The sequence below is a fragment of the Artemia franciscana genome, chromosome 10 (genome assembly GCF_032884065.1).
Source record: "Artemia franciscana chromosome 10, ASM3288406v1, whole genome shotgun sequence".
Lineage (NCBI taxonomy): Eukaryota > Metazoa > Arthropoda > Branchiopoda > Anostraca > Artemiidae > Artemia > Artemia franciscana.
Genome location: NC_088872.1, coordinates 32,999,195 through 33,023,284, shown reverse-complemented (window position 1 = coordinate 33,023,284; position 24,090 = coordinate 32,999,195). Strand labels below are relative to the sequence as shown.

Sequence of the window (24,090 nt, the reverse complement as noted above, 5' to 3'; positions counted from 1 at the left end):
GACCAAATCAGAAAAATGGTAGAAAAGGTCTTTTAAGAAGGAGTCACACACATAGATTTGTCGACTTTAGGGCCCTAATTGCAGTTACGTTAGAGATCTAAAGAAATTACAAAAAATGATACAATCTTAAATTCATTAAGGGGGGGTAGGGTAAATAAAACTAAAGTTTTGACCTAAAAGCTAGATTTTGCCTAATATCCTTAGACCCGGAGACGAAACACAAAGTAACAGTAATTTTGGACAAAGCAAGAACTGACACATTTGAACGCCTGTCTTTTGGCTTATTCTTTAGCCCCAGCTGATTTTGCTGATTAATGAGCCCAGCATTGAACGATAGGGAATAAGAAAAACCACAGAATTCGATACCAAAGGGTATCGAAAAAGCTATTTAATTGAGATGATGCAATGTTGTACAAAAAAACCGAGAAGACCATTTAAATAAGCCTAAGAGAATGCTAGGAAAATTCGAAAAACCGGGATTAAAGATAAAATTAGATAGGCTAAGAGTTGTAGTAACAAACGCGATCTTTCTGGGACACATATTAAATCAAGGAACGGTTTAACCAAATACTGAAAAATTCACTATGATAGATCAGTTAAAGCCAACAAAATGTAAGAAAAGCTGTAGATCACGATGTGGATTATTATGTTATTTCAGGTGCTACATCAAGAAACAGTCTGTAATGACTCAGCACTTGACAAATTTCTTACAAAAACCAGGTTGATTTGAATATCCAAAAAATGCAATAGAAGGAACTACTGGAAGCTAAAGTTCTAAAATTTCCAGATCATTCCCAAGAATTTTGTCAACAAACTGACCTATCAGCCTATGGGATGGGAGTATTATTACTAAAGATAAACTCTTAGGTGGGATAATTCGTTTTCCAATATGCCAGCCGGTCTTTAACAGATGCAGAAAGAAAATATTCAACAGTTAAAAGATAATGCTTGGCAGTTGTATTTACATCGAATATTCTGACTTTTTTAGCTTGCTGAGATGTATACCTTACGTGTAGATGAAAAATCACTCTTTCGGCTATATACTATGCCAAGCACTTGTAAAAGGCCGTACAAATAAATTACTGGATTTTCTATCAAGAAACCAGGCAGAAAATAGGAAATTACATATAGCAACCACTGTTAACAGGGACTTTATCGATAGGAAAATTTGCAAATGAAAATATATTGTTAAATTAAGACATAGAGGAATTTTTTGCAGCTTTGAAGTTTTTTTCACTAAGCAGGAAAGGGTTCCAGAAAACACTTCAAAAACTTCCTATGAGAGCTAAATGAATTTGATTTAGACGAGGATAAAAACATTTTTATTGGATATAATAGAGTACCCAAAGAGTATAGAAAAATGATTGAAAGCTCATCTCATTATCCCAAAGTAACTAGATTAAGAAATATTACAGATGTAAAATGCAATAAGCGGTTTTCTTATGGGAGAGGTAAAAACGCTTGGAAGAATAAAGGGAAATTTTTTTTCTAAGAATGTAAAAAAAAGAAAAAATTCAATCTTGTGAAGAATACGGCAAGCAAAGAGCGCTACCAAAAATGCCATGCACAGAGATAGGGTAATACCTAACTTTGGATGGATTGGGAGGATCCTTTACCATAGACATATGGGGCTCTAGAAGAGGCCTACCAGTTTCCGAGGAAGGAAATTGTTGTATGTTGTTAGAAGTAGATCATTTTGATTCGTATTTACGCTTTACCTATTCAAGATGGGGAAGCAAGAATGACAGTGAAGATCTTAGCAAGCAGATTTTTTGTGGAACGTGCTATTTTCCTCAAAATCCTTTTTAGCAATAATTGGCTATTTTATAGAGCAGGATTGTTAACGAAATATCCGAATCCCTGGAAATAAATCACTGAATAGCCTTTTCTTACATGGCTTCTGCCAACAGAATAATCAAACGAAAATACAGAGAACAAGCCTATATGTTGGATTTACACACAAAACAAAAACAAGACAACTGGTGTAAACATTTACTTTACGTGGTATTTGTCATAACTTCAGCTTTTGTACGAATTTTGGACGAAACTCTATTCTCATTACGTCATTTTCGAGGTCCAATAATTTGTCTGGAGTCGATAAAAAAATGATAGAATGTATTATAACATAGTAATCTAGAAACAGGAAATGATTTTGCGCTTGAAAAAAGCCTTGGTTAATTAAAGAAGTTTTTGTTAAGTGAAAAGGCAACACTATCATTTTCTTTGTTAAGTGAAAAAGAACATTTACTTTACGTGGTATTTGTCATAACTTCAGCTTTTGTACGAATTTTGGACGAAACTCTATTCTCATTACGTCATTTTCGAGGTCCAATAATTTGTCTGGAGTCGATAAAAAAAATGATAGAATGTATTATAACTTAGTAATCTAGAAACAGGAAATGATTTTGCGCTTGAAAAAAGCCTTGGTTAATTAAAGAAGTTTTTGTTAAGTGAAAAGGCAACTCTATCATTTTCTTTGTTAAGTGAAAAAGAAAAATGCGACATAAAAGTAAGAATATGACACAACAAAAAAAAAAAAGGAGATCTTTCATGTGTGCAAAAACCTAATTTGGAGGAAACCAATGGATACAAAAATGACATGGCCCCTTTATGATAATCAAGCAACTACCAAATAATCTGACATACATTTTAAAGCACACAGGAAAATAGATTGAAGAAGTTGTAAATCACAACCGAATGATAAAAGGGTTGTGAATGGAAATACGAGCCATTCTCACCAGAAGAAAAAGGAATAGAAATGATTGTAACCATATACATAAGAAAACCATATGAATTTCTTGACATTTTCAATAACCAAAAAATTTTTGACGAGTGAAAAGAATATTTGCCCTGTTCTTGGCTAAAATATATCCAAATAAAACAAAAGATAGTAAGTAGGGTCAAATGCCCATCTTCAATTAACTATAGAAGCGAGGGAGAAGAAACATTCCGAAAACCACCTAGTTTTCTAGGAAAGGAGCTAGGAGTAACAAAGATATTCGCTTTTCAAAAATGTACAAGAGAGAAATTAAATAATTTTGACTTACTATGGTACTATACAAGAAGATAAACCACAAGAAGCAGAAGACTTCTCCTAATATCATACATTAGAGTAGTCGGCGGTTTTAGCACACAAATAGTTAGTTGATCCAACGCCAAAAATGAGAAAAGGCCTAAAAACTGGCGAAGCATAGACCTTTACTACAGCAACAGACGTGGCTCATAACTCGAAAGAAATGATTTTAAGAAACAAGTTGCGGAGACCGGTTAAAACTGTGAATTTCTAACAGCAGTGCCTAGTTTGGCTCTTCATTTTTCTAAATTGTTGATGCAGGAGGCGAAACACAAGGAAAAAAGAAAATTACTAGGCTTTGATTGGGCTAATTCAGAGCCGAACTCAGATCAAATTCATAATAAAACCCCAGAAAAACTTGCCAACACTAAATGGAAGAAACCAGGAAATTGGGAATATCTAACAGAAAGCGAATTCTAGTCTAAAATTCTAAAATAAAAGTCTGAAGTTCTAAGCAATTTTTTATATATAAAAGCTTTTTGTTTTAAAACTGTAAAACTGTAAACTTATAAATTTTCAAGAACTATTGGGCAAATAATTTTTAATTACAATTAAATACTTAAAAGATTGGAAACTGATATAAATTAGAAACCTGTTTGTAACTGTAAGCAACTTGGCCCATTTGTAATCCCACTTACCAACATGTTACAACAGGGGACTTGTCAATAATAAAGCAAGATGATCTTCAAATCATAATGAATAAAGGGGCTAATTTCCGTATTTCTCATCATGTGAAACCATCAAGTATTCTTGATAGCTTGGAAAATGATTTTGATATATTTATTGATAAGTGGTGTAAGAAACAGAATAAAAATATAGAGAGTTTTCAAAGTTGAAAGAATTTAATTATTAGTAGAATACGAAATAAAATATATTCTAACTTAAAAAAAAAGTAACACTCAATCATTATTTTATATAGCTAAGATAAAACAAGCAATTGCTAATCTGCAAAATGAATTTTTAATTGTGCCGATGGATAAAGCTAATAACAACTTTGCCATAACTTGTCAGAAGCTGTATTGTGATGTCTTAACAAGGGAGTTATGCTCGACCAATGTTTACGAAAAGGTGAATTTAGAGCATGAGAATACAATTGAAAAAACTTAAGAAATACTTTTTAAAAAATTTAATAATAAAATTAATGACAATGATAAAAAGTTCTCTTTCCTATATTGGACTGTAAAATTTCATAAGAATCCCCCTAAACCACGTTTTATTGCTGTAGCAGCTAAATGTCCAACCCGCAATTCTGCTACTGACCTCTTTTTAATTTTAAAGGAAATTATAAATAAACTTAAAACCTATTGATCTGGTATTAAAAAACATTTCGAATTTTAATCCATTTTGGAGTGTTAATAATTCATTGCAGGCGATAGGCTCTTTAACAATGGTTTCAGCTAAAAGAATTGTGTCTTTCGATTTTGCGACAATGTATACTAATTTATCACTTGATATTGTGTTTGATAATTTAAAAACGGTTATCAAGAAATCTTTCCTCTTATTTAGTAAGAGGTTCTTAAAAATAGACACTTTTAATAAAAAAGCTATATTGACAACTGCTTTAAAACTACAGTTAACTCGAGATGTTACAGCTTAGATATGATTTTTGATTTATTAGAATTTGTTTTATATAATATTTATATAAGATTTAATGGAAATTTGCACAAGCAAATCGTGAGAATTCCCATGGGGGAGAAAGCCAGCCCATTTATAGCTGACTTATTTTAAAGTCAACTCCAATATAAATACATGATGGATAAGAATAATCCAAATAATTTAAAATGTGTTATATCAAATAATAAAAGATATTTCGATGATATTTGGTTTTAAATTGTAAGGAATTCATTGATATTTCTAAGAATATATATTCATCAGAGCTTACTCTTGAACCTAGTCATGGCACCGGTCTAGAAGATCATTTCTTAGATTTAAATATTAATATTTCTGATAATAATAAATTAAGTTTTAAAATGTATAATAAAACGGATGATTTTGATTTTGAAGTGATTAATTTCCCGTTCCATGAAAGTAATATACACTCAAATATCACATATTCGGTATTTTTTTCACAGGTACTTAGATATGCAAGGATTTGTAGTAATTATATTGATTTTAAAAATAGATGTAAAATTTTAAGCCAAAAATTGATTTTAAAAGGTTTTTCTGCAAATAAATTAACTTGGCAATTTAAGAAATTTATTTTTCATTATAACAAACTTTCAAATAAATACCGATAGAATTATCTTGAAATACTTAGGGAAATCTCTGGTTATTTTGATTTTTCTTGTTATTGAGTTTGGCGTGTCCCTAATTTTTGACAGTTGATTTCCAGAGGATTTTGCATATATTGTCGTTTCGAATGGTCTTATTTTACATTCATTTCCTTGATTTTTATCTAGGTCATATGAAAAACTTTGAATAATTGTTTGGTTTTTAAATAGATTGTGAATTGGTAACTTAAATACATAAGAGCCAGAATTAAGGTAGGATAAGCTTGTTTTGGTGTTACTTGGTTGTTTTACATTTGCTTGTTATTTCATAGGCATATATTTTGGGGGTGGTACCTAAAAGGGGGATACCAGGGGGAATTTATGGGATTGCACGCCACTTGCCTGGGTAGAGAATTTAAAGTACCAAAACCCTATAGGCAAGTGTCTATTCTCCTGATGACCCCTTGTGTTGGATTTGTGCCATTGAATTATTTGTTTTTTATGTTTTTATTGTTTGGTAAATGACGACTTATACTTCTTGATGACACGACTGCCTGTCCATGGATTATTCTTTATTGTTGATTGTGTACGGCTATTCTGTTTGACCTATGTGATTGTATGGATGGGTAGGGTTAAGGCCTCATTCAAGTGCTGATCTATATTAATCACTAATGTAGGAAAACACTCTTCCTCTTCTCCTTCTGTCTTCCTTTTTTTATGCGTTTGTGCTGTTGCATTGGTGATTTATATTCATGTTTGGTATATTAAAATATAATACTATATATAAAATCGTTCAAAAGTTCATTTACCTGTACTCCAAAATTTATTAATGGTTCACTTTTCTCTAAGCCACAAGCAAGGACATATGAAGCTTCTTCGGCCAATGGCGAGCTGAGCCGAATCCTTATGATTTATAAGGCACATTTTAATTAGAAGAAAAATAAATAAGAAATTAGAAATTTTGCGATTGTATATCTTAAGTCATAAGGAAAAATGACTTATAGATATAACCTTAATATAAAACCGTGTTTAAATGTTGTAAAAGTTAAATCATAATACAAAACCACTAAAATATATCGTCACCCACAGAGAGAACTAAGGCTTATTGCTTGAATATATTTCTAGTTTTTTGGACCCTATGAAGCAATATTGTCAATACTTAGATCTCTGAAAAAAAAATTGTGAACGCAAAATGGGATGAGTAGAGCATGCAAGACAAGATTTAAATGAAATTCGAGATTGACAGAAAGTAAAAAATTATAAGGCTTTTAATAAATTGCGGTAGTAAGGAAATATTCAAGGCTGTAATGGGCTCAGGATGTTTGAGCTGTGCCGCTTTCTTTAAAGTAGAAAGATCAATTTTTACCTTGATGGACTCTTTGAAAAGTTCGGGATGATATTTTTCCTTCATAAACTCACCGGGGTGAACTCTATGGAAGGCACACAGAACATAAACGAAGAAACGATAGCGCATTGTCTTTAAATGATTTGGGAAAATTAGAGTCGTGAAGTGGTGCTAAACTTAAACTTCAAGATAACGCCAATTTATTTTCATCTCCAATCTTGCTGTTTTATTTGGCCTAAAATTTTCATTTATTGATTATTTCTTAAGACGATCAATCTTATAATTTAATTATATTCTATCAAGTATTAATTACATATATCACTTTGTTTCTTTCTAGCATTTTTCAATAGTTTTGTTTTAGATATATTACGATTATTGGCTGGAAAAGAAGCGATTGAACGATTCTTACCAAGACCAGAACTTAGAACAAGAAATAAAAATACACTGGGATAGAACATTTTTGAATCTAAAACGAAAACGAATATCTGAAAGAAAATTACCTTAGATCACACAGATAGGGAAAAGTTTACAAAAGGGTATAGAGATAGGAAAAAGTTTTAAGGGAAGTTTACAAGAAAACAACTAAATCACTAAAAGAATCACAGTAGTTTCTCAATTTTATAACGTTAATCTTTCAAAGGCTTCAACTCTGACCTCTTTTTAACTTCATCATAAAACACTTTTCCAGAAATATTTATTTTTTTATTCTCCACATACTCATTCTTAATAAATAGGGTATCTATGATTGAATAATCTTCAAGTTGGTACCCCTTTTCCTCAAAAAATTCTTTCAGATCATTAAACTTTTTCTGATCTTCATTGTACTCAACAACAAATATAGCTACATCAATTTTATCAAAAGGGAGAGTTTTCAGAACCTCTAATTCAGCACCTTCAATATCAAGATAAAATACATCTAATGACAAAGCATTCGTTGCAAGAAGCATTGTGTACACGGGTGCACAGAATACATCTACCAAGTTGTTTGCTTGGTTTTCAAAATTGTCTGGGATTTCTCCTTCAAAAATTCTTCCACTTCCAGGGAATAAATCTGAAAAATAATAACAACTGTTAGAACATTTACCACTTATCAACCTTTCATATAAGTAGGTTCTTAAAGATATCATTTACAATAGTGCTGTAAATACATATAGATTCAGAAAATTTAAGATTAAATAAGTGCATTCTGAGGCAATAAAAATGTTCTAGTCTTTCACTGACGGAAACATCATTTCTATTTGGAAAAATATTGAAGATAATTTTGTTTAGAAGCACAGAAATGATTGTCTTGGCTTTTTAGGAAGTGAGACTCTTTTCCAGTTACATGTGAGATACATTCTTAAACTCTTGTCTCAATTTATCCTTAATGTCCTTAAATACTGACTATATTGAGCTTTTAGGTTTATGCTCAGTTAACTTGGACTAAACGAATTCTCAACTTGGACCTGCCAATAAAACTAAATACCATAGCAAAGCTTATAAATCAGTACCCATACTGTAATTTTCTGTCCTGAAAACACGATCTAGGTAGGTTAATATTGACATAGAATTCGTTAAGAACCTTAATTTTGGAAGAAAATGATTCACTTGAGTAGCTTTATATTTATATACATCAATATTTTATAACGTTATATACAAATATAAAAGTCTTCATACATGTAGTTTTCATAAGAACCATCATAATAAAAATCATTCACATCATAATACTTATTTCAGTGAGCTCATTAATAGAATAAGAACAAGCTACTCAAATGTATACTCACAGTAGATAAATAGGAACAACCCGGACCATCAAATGAGACAGATGAAGAAAAAAGAAAGATTGTATTTGAAAATGATAGCGCTAATGTTAGGGTTTGGGATTTTGAAATGGATGAAGTCATAAATGCCTACCGTGCCATTATTAAAAGAAACAAAGATTTGGCGATATGTAACTAAAAATGACAAAGGCAAACTGAGGCAAAAGTTAAAGACCAAATCAAAGAAACAGCAAAAAAAGTTCAACATTCTATAAAAGCTCCAGATGATGAAACTGCTATAAATAATTAGATTGGAGTTTATAAGGATATAAACAAAAAACCTGATGCGGCATCAGTCTCTGTTAAAAAAACAAAAGACCAGGGTTGCGTTTTAAAAATGATAAAAGACAAGCTGAGGCGAAATATGAAGGTGCTATCAAAGAAAAAGCAGTAAATAAAGACTTTCAACATTTTATAGAATCTCCTAGAGACAACACCGGTATAAATATGGAAGATAGAGTTGATAATGACGTTTACGAAGACCCTGATACTGCATAAATGCTTTTGAAGTTCAAATCAAAACTTTTAGTAACGCAAGTGCAATACCTTAGGATTTTCGCAGATCTAAATCTGAAACAAAAACCGGTGAAACCTAATCCAGCAACAAAGAATGTATAGAGTGGGTCAAAAGTAACCAAAACACTAAGAAAAAAAGTAGCAGTTTTACGAAAACTTTTTATGCAATTTAAAGTCCATTTGCTTTTGGATGAAAATGATAAGTCTTTTGATAAACAAGAAGAAATTTTTCTAATTGGCTTGACTATCAAATGTGTCCAGCTCATCCTAAAAGATAAGGCACAGGGCATTAAAAATGCTTTCGGGCATTCTTGTTAAAACCAAAATCAAACAAATTTGATTAAAAAACAAGCAAAAGTGAAAATTGTAACTGCTAGAAAAAAAATGCTTGGAATAAACCACAGTGAACAAACCACTGATTTACAAATGAAAGCTTTGAACAGGGATCTTTGGTAGAAAATGAAAAAGAAATGTTTCTTATCTATACCGTTTTAAGAAATTATATAAAGTCTGATGCAGGAATCTAAACCACTAAATAAAAAAGCATGGATAAGAAATTAGAGGATATGAAGAACAAAATTGAAAAGCAAAATGTACAGTTGGATGACAAGTGACAGTGATGATCATATCGAATTATACATAAAGCCAGTGCTTAGAAGTGAAGTAGTATTGAAAATAACAACGAGTCACCGGAGAAAATAAATCATATAAATTACACGACTCTCTAAATGATTAACAGGAAGAAGTATTTGAATGTAAGGTGGAAATTTTTTAATTCATTTGAAATTGCTATCTTACACTTTTGACTTATAACAAACGAATAACACGATGATAATTAAAAACTTAACTTTGAAAAAAATTGAATGATGTCTTGTATATGAGCACATTTCAAGAGCTTAAACACCATCATATTCTCTCAGGAGTGATCATATCGCTAATTTCTGACACATGCAAAATTATACAGGGTGAAAAACTACTTTGCTTAAAATCACAATTGAATATGGAAGGTGTTATCTCAGCGTCTGTAAAGGGAATAAAGGGTAACTTATAGATCATGTCTATGACACAGACAAAACTACATAAAACAACAAAGGACGCTTAACAGATAAAGAAAAATACATTGAAATATAAGCAGTGAAAAATTTTACTTAGTTGCCAACGAAAATGTGACTTCAAACTGAAGAACAACACGATAAATATGCTGTTGTGGAATTTATATATTTGAGAAAATTACGATAGAATAAGAAATATTTCAAGCAGCAAGGAGGAATGGATTTTACAACATCGTTTCTTAATTCAACTTGAAATATTGCTTTCTAGCCCTATTTTTGAAATTAAAAAATACAACCTCTCCGCATATCTAATGAAAACTGAAATTGCAGACTGGAGAAACTTATTGAAAGGCAAAAAATAATTGTTCAATCTAATCAGTGAAGTCCCTTTCATTGATTTCTGACTATTTTTTTTATTTAGTATCTTTTCCCCTCTTATCAAATTCACTTTGAGAGGTTAGATTTTGTTGTTTTCACTATTATTCCTTTTTAAGGATAGAGGACGACTTGGCGTAGGTCCTTGTCAATTTTTTTTTCGTCTAAATATTTTCTCACAAAATACTGACAGAAGGCTGACAAAATACTCGTTTTTTCACCTATTTGATATTATTTTACATTTAATATACCCTTTCCCTCATGGTTTCATATATTAAAAAAATAAAGGTTGATTATACCAATTTTAGGAATTTCAGAGGTCATAAGTAATTGTTTAGAACTAATATCAATTATTGAAAAGAAACTTCCCCTCCGAATACCACTGAATGATTTGGAGGAGGGATTCCTCTCGGATACATTACTCTCGGATAAGGATTTAATTAACAAAGGCAACATGAACATCATGAACCCTGCTGCTACTAAAATAATACTTAAAACTCAACTCCTTCCTAAGCCCACCTTAGTAAGATAAAGCAATTAACTAATTGATTTAGTAATAATACAATCTATCAAATAAGCATCCCATTAAGATATCCATTAAAATTGTTCTTGATTAGCAATTCATTCTTCAACCACTTTTTAATAGCCATAAATCATTGTTCAACAGCTATAGGCAATGGAACACATAGTTTTGAATAAATTCAAACAGTCAAAATGAAAAGCAAGGAAAAATTGTAATTTGATGATACACATAGAAGAAGCGCAAGCGCGACCTGCTTCTAGAAGAAATTAAATAAAAAAACAAGTTTTTTGAAATGAAAGTAAGGAGTGACATTAAAACTTAAAACGAACAGAAATTATTCCGTATATTTAAGGAGCTTTTCCTCCTCGACACCCCACTCTTTACGCTAAAGTTTTTTATTGTTTTAAAAAATAGAGTTGCGAGAAAGAATCAAACTTAATATAGCCCGCTCCCCTGAACCCCACGCCCCAACCAAAAAATCCCCCTGATAACGTCGGTACACTTCCCAGTAACCATTACTGTATGTAAACATTCGTCAAAACATATAACTTGCAGCACCTCCCTCAGAGACTAAGGGGGGTAATTCATCCCCAAAGACATAGTTCTTATGGTTTTTGACTATGAGTAACGAAATGGCTATCTCAAAATTTTGATCCGTTGACTTTGGGAAAAAAATGAGCGTGGGAGGGGGCCTAGGTGCCCTCCAATTTTTTGGTCACTTAAAAAGGGCACTAGAACTTTTCATTTCTGTAAGAATGAGCCCTCTTGCGACACTCTAGGACCACTTGGTCGATACGATGACCCATGGGGAAAAAAAACAAACAAACAAATAAATAAACACGCACCCGTGATTTGTTTTCTGGCAAAAAATACGAAATTCCACAATTTTGTAGATTGGACCTTGAAATTTTTTCTATAGGGTTCTCTGATACGCTGAATGCGATGATGTGATTTTAGTTAAGATTCTATGACTTTTAAAGGGTGTTACCCCTATTTTTCAAAATAAGGCAAATTCTCTCAGGCTCGTAACTTTTGATGACAAAGACTAAATTTGATGGAGCTTATATATTGAAAATCAGCATAAAAATCCGATTCTTTTGATAAGTCTTTTAGAATCGAAGTTCCGTCTTTTAGAGTTTCATTTACCATTGAGCCGGGTCGCTCCTTACTACAGTTCGTTACCACGAACTGTTTGATTTGACAACCAGTATCACAATGAATATATTGAATCTAAACGAAATCAGTGGTTAGAAGAGAAGCAACTGTGAGAATCCCAAACGAGCTGAAGAAGAAAACAAATCCTATAAAATGAATAGTTTTTTAATGAACTAACAGAATGGAGGAATGGAATTCACGCAAGACTTGCTTATTTTAAAATGCTTATTTTATGCTAAAATGATTATTTTATACCACATGACTTAAAATAGAAAAACAACGAATATATACTCCTTTAAAAACAAACATATTTATTTAAAAGTCTTATGCTTAGAATTTTATGTCGTTTTGTGTTTTTCCCAGTGCAGTTGTTTCATACCTTGAATTTCAGATTCGGCTGTTTCACAGAATAAAACAGACTATATTTTATTCATTGCAATAGGTTAAGCTAACATGAGAATGTCATGAAAGAAAAAAAGACATAAGACAACTAGAACAAGAACACAAAAAATTAAGGCAGAAATTGTTGTTTTAAGGTCAATAAATTAAAATATGTCATAAGATTTTAATTTAAGTCAAGAGTCTATTTTCACGATTAAAAAGCGACTGTTTATGTAGAATATTTCAGAGTAATTAAGTGTATAAATGGTTGGTATAAACAAAAACACTAACAGGCAAATACCTGAAATAATCTGCATTAAACATTAAATATTAGTCAAGGTAATATTATTAAAATATTTAATAAAATAAGAGACAAATGATTTGCTATATCTCTCAGTGCTATAGGCTGGTAAGTCATTAACTGTGGACAATTATTTTTGATTTGTTGGAGTCTAGTCACTGATCCCTCCGTAGGGTGGCTCTCAAAGTCGGGTAGTAGACCACGATGAGCTGGGGAGTTTAAACAATTTAGTCCAAATCTACATTTCAACTCATGTCTACGACTATCAAGTGAATCCAAGTTGAGTTGTTTTAGTGCATCATCAGATGTTGAGTAGTCATATCCAAGTATAATTTTTACAGCTCACTTTTTGTAACATCTCAAGATTATCTGATTGATCTTTGGTCAAACTTGGATGCCAAGCTGGACACGCAGACTTCAAAAAAGGTCTAATATAGCTCCAGTATACAGATTTGAAAACCTCAGTTGGCATACCTAATCTCTTCAGGCTGGAAAACGAATGTAAAAGCAAGGCGCCTTTTTTAGTCAGATAGTCAACACGCGAGCTCCCTCTTAACTCATTGTCCAAATATACTCCAACTACTTTAACAGTTTTCTTGATCGGCAGTAGGAAAATAGAAGAGATGTTTTCAACCCTTAGAAAGGAAAAAGTCATATAAGAGCTCTTAATCTCACTTACCGTCAGTCTTACGTTTCTTATTTCAGTTTTACCTTTCCTAGCCTGAAGCCATGACATCAAGAAGAATCTAAGATGATCTGCATTAAGAAAACCAGCAAAAGCGGAGATCAATATATACGAGCATCCAGCCTGCCAAATTCTGGGGCAAACCATGAATTTGGCAGCAGAGTTTTTTTTCTTCTTAAAAAAGATATATTGAAATTTCTAACTCCAAAAAAATTAATAATATTTCATAGCTTCAGAAAAGATCTGAAGTTCGAAAAATTGTGAAAATTAAACTTTCCATTGCTCTTTTTAAGATTCAAAAGTGATTAAAGAGCAAACAGTCTCTTTTCTATACCCCCTTTTGCTGTCCTCCCAGAGGACATCTGAAAAATGTTAAAATAGCCGTTTTGCTTAGCCAAGGCGAGTGCCTCCGAGCAGCAAGTGCCCTGGGGCAACAAGTTAAGTTTTACAATTTGTCCATCGTATGCATTTAGGACTTATTATTAAGGAATAGGGCATATTTTATTAAATATGCACAAAAACACTAAGGATATTCATATGAAGATGTCAGGAAATATTGAGAGGAATATTTAACTAAATCAAAACTCTCAATATTCGTGTAAAGGCTGTCAAATATATTCATAAGCAATATGTCAAGAATAGCTTAGGTATCTAGTTGAAATTTTGAAGAAATGTTGAGGGGTGGATTAAACTAAACAAAAGGCACTATATGCATGATATTTTCACTTTTACTACTAATGCTATTACTGCTGTTGTTGCTGCTACTACTACTACTATTGTTACTTCCAATACTGCTTCTATTCCTACTACTAAAACTACTACTATTACTACTACTTGGACTAAGGCAAGGGTTATTAAGATTGAACTTTTAGGAGTTCAACCACATCAAAACTTATAATAAATGCTTGCCCGTTTTCAAAAATATGTATAAGCTATTTGTCACGAATGACTCAGCTATTTAGTTTAAAAGTATTGGGAATTTGATGGGTAGGTTCAAGGCACAGTTAGGGTATGTTGAACTAATCAAAAAGCATTATGGGAATATTAATTCTCCCACAAAAGGTACTTCTTGCAATATTACTCTACTCTTACTACTACTACTAATGCTACAACTACAAAGACTACTGCTATTACTACTTTTGCCTACTGGTACTACTACTACTCGTACTGAAACTTCTACGGTTACTTCAACTACAGCAAATACCACTTCTAATGCAGATAAAATTAAAGTGAAACTTTCTGGGAGTGGCTAGGGGAATGTTGAACAGAATCAAAACAGAATGTATACATGAGGTTTCTAAAAACGGTGTCTCAGCTACGTCCCAGGAATTTTTAAGAGCATCAAATTAAAATTATGAGTATATTTTGAGGGTATGTTGATATATCTCAAGGGTTATATTGCTACGATACTTCTGATATTGATACAGTTAATAATATAATTATTACTACTGCTACTACTACCAGTACTACTAGTACTATTAATATTACTACTGCTACTACTACTGATACAACTGCTGCTACTACCACCGCTAAAATAAGTACTACTACTACTGCTACTAGTACTGCTAGGACAAAGGAACAAGGACTTGGATCTCTAGAATATCATTTGCATACTGGTTTTTAAAAGTGTGGATCGGCGGTATCTAAGAAAGGTAGGCAGCTATGTAGGTAAGAAACTTTATTCAAAAAACTCTACTACAAACTTCCATTCATAAGCTTAAGAAAGGTCCCAATGGACTGTACGTGTACCTGACATCTGATACGATCCGTTTCCTTAAAATATTCCACTTATTTTCAAAAATAAATAGATAAGATAAATAAACTACAAAAAAGAAAACAAAACAAAACTAATGATCATTTTAACAAAATAAGGAGGGGAGAAGAAAGCTTTCTTTTGGTCTAAAATGCTCGAAATTACTAGATTCTAAGAAGATGGGCCTTGAAGCGACGTTTCAGGTACTTTCTGCGATTCACTGAGGCGACTTTCTGATTCCTTAAATTGCTGTTGGAATAGATTCCAGACAGTCGGTCTTATGTATCGGGTGACATGAGCCGACCGGGAAGTATTCCAAAACTCATGGACCTGATTATTTTAATTTCTCGTGTCATAATCATGATAAGAAGAGCCTAAGTTAAAAAATTTATTAAAAACATCAGGCCCTAAACTATGTAGACACTGATGTACTAAAATACCAATCAGCATGTCTCTGATTTTTCCAACATTTAAAGTATCAAACGTCTTATATAAGATACAGTGCCAATACTTCCACGATCATAATTTCCTAAAATTCTAATTTCCTTATTCTGTCGCACTTGAACTCTCCTGTAATTAGACTGAAAGTTGCTACCCAAGATTAAGCAACCATAATTTAAATACGACACTAATAAAGTATGGTACAGAGATATTAAAATTTACCAAGAAAGCACATTTCTTAGACGCCGCAGCATTCCGACTCTTCATAACACTTTGCAGGAAACTAGGTCATTTTGCAATTTCCAACTCAGTTCAAAGTCAAGAAGAAACCCGAGGTAACTCGTTTCTCAGACTTGTTTCAAAGAAATACAACTGTACTTAATATCTGAAGGTAATTCAGATATTAATCTCCACAGCTTGAGACTCTGAAAATTTAAATCACCAATCTATACCTATTAAATACAAAGATTACAAATACATGATTATTCGTTTTTTAATGAGTATTTTGACTCATACATTTAGTTTGAAGCACATACCTACATATGTCATTTATAGAATTCCTATTTTTCTGACGATTTTGGTCTTTATTCGAATATTTTAGAATGAATAGATGAGGAAATACTAAAGAAGAGCTCAAAATTGACAGGACTCCAGACTGAAAGGACTGGCCACTATAAACGTTTACCAAAATATGGAGGTAGACATCGACCGTGTTTCAAATAGATATGACGGGAGTGGAAATAGAGAAAAGGAATTGTTCTTAAAAAATTGTAAATTTTTTAATTTAAGGGAAATATATTGAACTTTAAAAAGCGAAAATATACACTACATTGTTATGAAAAGTAAAATTTTGATCAGTATATTCTTGAAATTTCGTTGAAGTTGACAATGTTTAATAAAACACTATTTTTAAAAAGAAACAGTGATTAGTTAATACTTTATTGCCTATGCTTAAAACCTTTGTTTAAATGTCTTCTATGAATTTCTATCCCTTCCTTCTGTTTTTCTAATGTCCAATATATCATTTATGAATAAAAAAGTTGTGTATATATCTTCATTTATAGTTCTTCATTACTATCATAGTTACTAAGTGATGCCACGAAGTAAGGCGACTTACTAAATGAATTGACCTATACAAATTGTCATAAAGAGTGTATGACTCCAAAAGATGGTTCAAGACCATTATTTTTTTTAATAAGAAGCTTTACTCTCTCGCTATAGTGGTCAGAAGCGCAAAGGCAAAAAAAAATATACGGAAAATATTAAATATCTTATTTTCGTATAGATAGTGAGCAGCTTTTTTACGGCGGGGTGGTTCTTATAGCTTATTATTTTTGTATTAATATTTTTCTGCCATTTTAGTTTCAACAGATTTATTAGAACTTAAGCCCTCGTCTGATTTTAGATTAAATTTAAGACCATTTCCACTGCCTACCTACAACACATAACTGTCGAGGATCTCTTTTAATTGCAGTCATTTCTTTGTTCGCAAGTTTACTGAAACAACCTATTATGCGCCCCCCCCCCCCTCCCTAAGGAAAACCCTAGATCCACCATTGATGTGATGGATTGTTCTCCCTTATTCTTCCTCAAAATGTTGTTGTCAAAATGTTGAAAATTCAATAGGTGAGCCAATGAAACGGTAACAAATTGGCGCTAATTTCTTAAACTAGTTTGACTAATTGATAATATATGTGTTTCCAAAATCTGGATATTACAGTTAGTCTAGGAAAAATGTTTGATATTTTTTGAAATATTATATCCAAGTAGGCCGGTTGGATATAAAATAGGGCTCTATGTGTTTATTCCCCGGGAAAACGACCCTCGGAATACCCCTTTGTAAAAATATCCCCAGCGGAAACATACTCCCCCCAGAAAATAACCCCAACAGAAAATCTCCACCGCGGAAAACACGATCCCGGAAAATTCCGCCCGTCAAAAATATCCCCCTCGGCAAATGCCCTCTGGAAAAAAACCCTGGAAGATACCCCCAAGAAATACCCCCACTCCCCGTATAAAATGCCACCTCCAACCTCCGAAAATACCCCCTCGTGAAAATATCCCTCGAAAAATACCCCCTCCGAAAATACCTTCCCATCCCGACAACACCCCCGCGAAGACTACCCCAAGAAAATACCCCCCCCCCCTTGACGGAGAATAGGGTTTTTGCATATTTAAAATTTTTTTACTTGGGTTGTATTTTTTGTGTTTTTTAGCAGTAGCGGGCACCAAATAAAAAAAAAAAGAAGAAAAAAATGTCGGCAAAAATCATCAAAATTGAGCTTAAAGTACATGGTCAAAAAAGTCTAAGAAGGTTTATCTCTTTTGAAGTTAAAGTAAGCTCTGCGTACCAACAAATTCTTACTGTTTAAGTTTTTGCGAAAGAAAGCGTTGTAAAATTCTACGAGTTAGTTTTTCTTATCTTCCAAGTTTAAAAATACCACAAAAGACCAATAATAGATAAATGGAACCCAATACAAAGAGAAGTTACAATAGATAACATAGTCAAACTTAAAACAAGCAAAAATAAAAAGAAGTAGGGCTGACAGCCCCCATGTCTTTTCAAAACCAGAAAACAATTTGCATACTACTAAAAATAAATCATAATTAGCTTAAACCGTAATAAACCAGAGGGGGGATTAGCAATATTCATAGATTTTCAGTTTAATATAAATATTCTGGTATTTATTCCTTAAAGTCTAAATACTTCCTTATTTATTAAAGTCAAAAAAGGTAAAACATTTAAAATGTATTTTGTTTCTGCTAAAGTGCAGAGTATATTCTGGTTTTGGGAAGGCATGAGGACTGTCAGCCCTAACCATGCCATTTCTTGATTGTTTTGAATTATACTCGGTTATTAGTTACAATTTCTGTTTGTTTTGGACTTTAATTTATTTACTGATGACGATTTGCGATATATTTTAGCTTGGAAAATAGTTTGAATATATTTCTGCCTATTTTTGGGTTAATGGAGCCCTTGTCTTTTGTTTGACAAACATACTTTTTGAAAAGGATTTTTAAATTGATTTCTGTCGTTTTTTAGTGATATTAATCAAAAGCACTTTTTCCATAAAATGAGTTTTTCAAAGAAAAGTAAAAATCTCCATTAAACCAAAAATTAGCAAAATAGATATGTTTTGGCTTTGAGAATACATAACAATTTTGTGCGCTACTAATCTTAATTTTTACTCGTTTTGAGTTTTGCTCTTTCATTTATTTTAATTTATGTTCCTTTTGATTTTCATTTTTTATTCATACTGATATGTGGCAGTTTCAAGCTTAGTAGATCATCTATTCTGTTTCTGTTCATTTTTAGTTTTATTGAATTTTTCACTTCTCTTTGAAAAACGTATTTTGTGGAAAAAGTTTTTTTTATTAATTTCCCTTTTTATATTGACATATTATTTTTCAGAGGAAAAGAAAAGAACTGTGTAAATGTTTTCAGTCTTTTCTAGAATTAATAATTTTGCCTTCTATTTGTATGCTGCAGAAACTTTTCAAAAAATTTCAAGAACACACACCCTTTTGAAAATCGTAACACAAATATTAGTGTTTAATTTTGCTTCATACCTCCTCTAGGTGACCTAAAAATAAAACTTAACACCATTCCTAAGAAATTCTACTATGCTCTTTAACAGCTTGGATACACTGACACATTTTTGAATTAGTCAAATTTTAGGAACAAAAGTAGCAACAGAAGTAGCTATTAAATTTCAAACTTACACCTTCTGTCTTTCTTGGGATATTGCTGAGATGTGTTACTTGCAACCAGCGTAAACACAGTGCGTTTTGATTTAATCTTGACGCAACATTTAGTTTTTAGGAATAATAATCAGATTGCATAGCTGGGGGCGGGGGGAATTATCTACGCAATAGCCCTAAGGATGTAGATACAAGACCGTTCAGCTATGTTGAACAAAACGGTTACCTTAAAATTTTAATTGGAAGTGTTTTCAAAATTATGAGCCAAAGAAGAGGGATAATTACCCTTCAACCTCTTTAGATTTTTAAAAGAGAACTAGACCATCTGATTACCAATTCATTGACCCCCTCAAAGTTCCTTTGACAGGTAATTTAACCTTAATACTCTGAAGCTTAGCAATGGTAGTTTTCGTAGTAGCGGCTGTAGGAGTGGAAACAGGGGGATTAGTAGTAGAAGTAGTAGCAGTGACATTATTAGTAGTCTTAGTAGCAGTATTTACATATTATCTCTTGGTTATTTAAACAACTCATCATGTTGTAATAATTTCCACTGAATACCCTAAGCCGTTAATTGGATAATGTTTATCCACTATTTTCATAACCAAAATTTGTAGAGCATACAAAAGCAATGTTTTAGTTGTATGCCTTAGTTAATTAAGCCCCCCCCCCCCCACTACAACATTCCCTGGTAAGTCTAACTGAATGCACTAAGTTTTTAAAAAGATAATGCTAATATGCCTTTTTTATAATATAAATATATATAGGTTATTTTAATTTAGTCGAAAATCCTCTTGAAGTTTCACTAGAAGTTCAATTTCTTACCCTTAGTCTTCAACATTTCTCCTTAGTATTCTCTGAATAATAGTAAGAGTAGAAGTAACGAGCTCAAACAATATATTGGTTTGTTCGACATTACTCCCAACAACCCCTGAAAGAATCAACTAAATACCTTCAGCTGACTTTGGGATAATCATAAAACGCCCCTTTGACAACCTTTTAGAAGCAGTTGTTGTTTTGTTCACTTTAATATTCCCGGTAACAATCTCTGAACTTTTAACCATATTAAACTTAGCCTTACTAACAGTAGTACTAGTGGAAGCAGTAATAACAGTACTGCTACAACAAGTAGTAGTAGTATGAAGATAGTCCCTTTTATTTAGTTTAACATCACCATCAACAAGCCTTGAAAGTTTCAACTTAATAATCAAAGTAGTTTCTGAAAAGGTATTTATGCACCCCTCTGGTATAATGGATCTACATAGTTTGTTCTTATTTAGCTCAATACCAGCCTCACCGATTTCTGGTGTTTCCTTAGCAGTTGTATTAGCAGGGACAGTGGGATTGCTAGTACTACTACTACTACTAATAAGTCACTACAGCCCCAAGCCACCTGAGGCCAACATAGCCACGTACACTCCTCCTCCAGCATAGTCTATTCAAGGCCTTCCAGTACTGAACTAGCTTTCATGGTGTCAACATCTAAACTAATCGGATTATTTTTCATTTTCACATACCGCAGTATTTGGCAAAATACCGGTTTTAATTAATACTTATGTGACGGTTTATCAGGGTGTCAACATCTATTGATTCACATATTTGATATTCTGTGGACTTAAATTGAATGTAAGGAGAGAGGGAATAGAGGGAGAGGAAAGAAAAGGAAAAGAGAGGAAAGGAAGAAGGAGGGAGGGAACGTAGAGTAAAGGAGTGAGGCAATTTAATTTTAGAAAGCATTTGGTCAGTGTAAAATGGAAGACGTATTAATTTTGAATTCTGTGTTGAACTTTTTAAGCCGATCTCTAACTGATGGAGTTAGGCAAGAGTTAATCCAAAAGGCAGCTGTCGTTTATTTTGATCGCGATACCATCATCCAAGCAAAGAAAGTACTATATGCCGAACTTAGTAATACAACCCGAATGGTGACTCACTTTATATTAGTAAAACTTTAGTTGCTGCTGCCAAGCAAAACCTAAAAATCCAAAAATTTGTTTTTCTTAGTCCATGTGAAGTCCCAACTATAGGAGAGGCCATAAATGCCACAGTTGTATCCAAGATCAATGAGTAATCACGTAAATTGGACAGTGCTCTGGCAAACATATTTCACCCTTCAAGTAGCCTCTTTGACCAGTCACTGGTCTTGCCCCAAAGTCATGACTCAATACCTAACCCCCTTTTATGCTGTAATACTAAAAAACCTCCAAAAGAGCTAAAAGGCCCAGCTGAGTGCCAAACATTTTTAGACAGTCTTTGTCCTAGCACTGGCAACGATGTATCTGAGCTACGCCATTGCAAGAATGAATTGAACACTTGTCGTCTCGTCAAAATAAACCGTAAGTCTAATTGTTGAAAAGGCAAAGCGTTCTGACCCCACTCTAAATGCTACACTTAAGGAGCCTGCTTTTGTGCTTTTATTGAACAAGTACCGGACGAACTAGTCGTCTCTTCACTGAAGGAGTTAATCCCAAAATATATCAAAACAGCTAAGTGTGGTGCGTCACGCACATTCATAGTGTATTTCAAATCAAGAAACGACTTAGATCAGTTCCTTCAAGAATAAGTGAAAATCCGCTATGAGCGAATTGCCACCAATGAGTTTGTATTTTAGCCTCGTCGATGCCTTAACTGCCATATGACTGGCTACCTTGCAGCAAACTGAACAAATACTACTCTGTGCTCAAAATACGGAGCTAGTGATCATAAGTCTAAATCTGAATCCTCGTGTTAGAACAGTCCTTTTTGTGTTAGTTGTAAACCTCCAGGCCATACATGCTACAGCATTAACTGCCCTAAAAACCGTACAACCATGAACCAATGACCCCTGTGATAGATTTCATATCTTGGCATATATCTGGTTTTTTCGCGATTAAATTACCAGTGCTGATTATATGTTTATTTCTTGGTTTTTCCTTTTTTCTTTTTCCTTCTCTTTCCCTGCTTTTTCTTATTTATCCTTACCTCGATTATACTATTTCTTGCTTTTTTCCCTTTTATTTATTCCTTATACCTTTGGTCTGGTGGGTTCGGTCATGGAGCGGAACTGCCATCCATCATAATTAAATCGACGATTTCCATTGGTGACCAGGTTGGTATCAACTCTTAGGAGGAATGTTTAATTGAATTAAAAAATAATCCTTTAGATATTGGAAATATAATTAATAATTCAATTGGAAGTAGAAATCTTGAGAATATTGATTCTAATTCGGCTAATAAAAGTAAGTGTGTTTCGCATTTAAATGATTCTGCTTCAGCAATTGATTTTATGTCGATGATGCTCTCTTCGGGAACTCTACCTTCAGTTTGTTTACCAACCCGAGCTACTGACACGCATGCGTGTCTTATTGATAATAGTTTTTCGCCACTACGTGTCTTAGATAATCTGGTGCTGGTTAGTGATATTTATGATCATTTTCCTGCTATTTCCCAATATATGAGTGATGATCAAGCGCAGCGTATAGCATCACCATATGCTCTCCCATTTTTCCGTTATGATGATACTGAGCTAAGTCTACTTAATTCTCGTCTGCCTGATCTACCATGGTACAGTTTGGTTTCTGATTCAGATTTTAACCGCTCTTTTGATTCCTTTTATGATCTAATGAAAGACTGAATCCTGGAAATTTGCAATCAGGTTCCAGCGCTCCATAATTAAAAAAGGATAGCACCACTAAATCCATAGATGAGTTCAGGTCTCCATAAAAGCTGGAAAAGGAAAAATTATTTGTGGAAGGTTTACAAAGCTTCATCATCTGTTGCTCATCACGAACGTAGGAGTATGTTTAATTCTCTCTGTTGGAAGGCAAAGTCTCAGTATTATCATAGGATATTTTCTGAATGTATGAAGGATGTTAGGAAGACATGGTATATAATTGATTCAGTTCTTAGACCTACTCCTACTCTGCCTTCAGTTCAACCAATGCTTATACTCGATGGTAAAACAGTTCCAGGAGATGCAGATGTTCATCTAGAGCTTACCTCTTATTGTGCTAATTAGGGAAGGCAACTGCTTCCTCTGCAAGCTCTGCAACTTTTAGTTGCAATTACAGAGCCCTTCTTGGACCCTCATGTTTAAAGTCGATGGTCTTGAATTCTATTGCTGAAATTGAGGTAGCTCGAATCGCGAATGCTCTTAAAGGATCATCCTCTTCAGAACCAGACAAAATTCCTACAAGGGTTATCCGTGCAATTCTGCCTGCTATTGTGTCACCATTGACTGAGCTTGTCAATCTGTCATTCGAAAAAAGGAATTTTCCCCAGATCTCTCAAGCGAGCTAAGGTTACTGTGCTGTATAAAGGTGGTTCTCGGAATAATCATGCTAATTATAGGCCAATATCTCTCCTATCTGTCTTCAGCAAATTTTTTGAGAAGGCTATGCTATCCTGGCTTCTTAGTTTTCTGGATGCAAAAGAATTTTTGCATGATTTCCAGTTTGGATTCGGAGCGAGTCACTCGACGGAGCATGCTTGCGCAGCTTTCTCGAATTTCATTCATTCGGCAATAGATTCTGGTCATTTCCTGGCAACTTTATTTTTGGATGTTCGTAAAGCTTTTGATTCCTTGACCCATCGAATTGTTCTTTGGAAACTATCGCATATTGGTATAAGATCAAACGTTTTTTCTTTGTTTGATTCATATCTTTCTGGTTTGCTTATTTCATTTTATCTGCTTTTCCGGAGCCCTTCTTAAGTATATTACGGCGTCCTTCAGGGATCTGCTCTTGGTCCAATTTTATTTCTGCTTTATATTAATGATCTGATTTCGGCGGTAAAAACACCAGGTCT

The 24,090-nt window shown here is 33.2% G+C and overlaps 1 protein-coding gene across 5 annotated transcripts; it reads right to left on the bottom strand.

The window, feature by feature from the left end:
* Positions 1 to 3,617: 3,617 nt before the first annotated feature.
* LOC136032094 (uncharacterized) lies at positions 3,618 to 20,804 on the bottom strand. 5 transcript variants are annotated; one of them, XR_010618647.1, is made up of 4 exons: positions 20,606 to 20,777; positions 15,832 to 16,034; positions 9,792 to 9,965; positions 3,618 to 7,679 (listed from the first exon to the last, which is right to left on the bottom strand). XR_010618647.1 is itself a non-coding variant. In XM_065712236.1 (3 exons), exons 2-3 carry the CDS (start codon positions 15,842 to 15,844, stop codon positions 7,255 to 7,257), a joined length of 438 nt encoding a protein of 145 aa, XP_065568308.1. In that variant the 5' UTR covers positions 15,845 to 16,034; positions 20,725 to 20,804; the 3' UTR covers positions 3,618 to 7,254. The 5 variants fall into 5 exon arrangements, 3 of the variants coding, with proteins under 3 accessions (XP_065568308.1, XP_065568307.1, XP_065568306.1); XM_065712236.1 differs by lacking the exon at positions 9,792 to 9,965 and having other exon boundaries at positions 20,725 to 20,804; XM_065712235.1 differs by lacking the exon at positions 9,792 to 9,965.
* Positions 20,805 to 24,090: the final 3,286 nt, after the last annotated feature.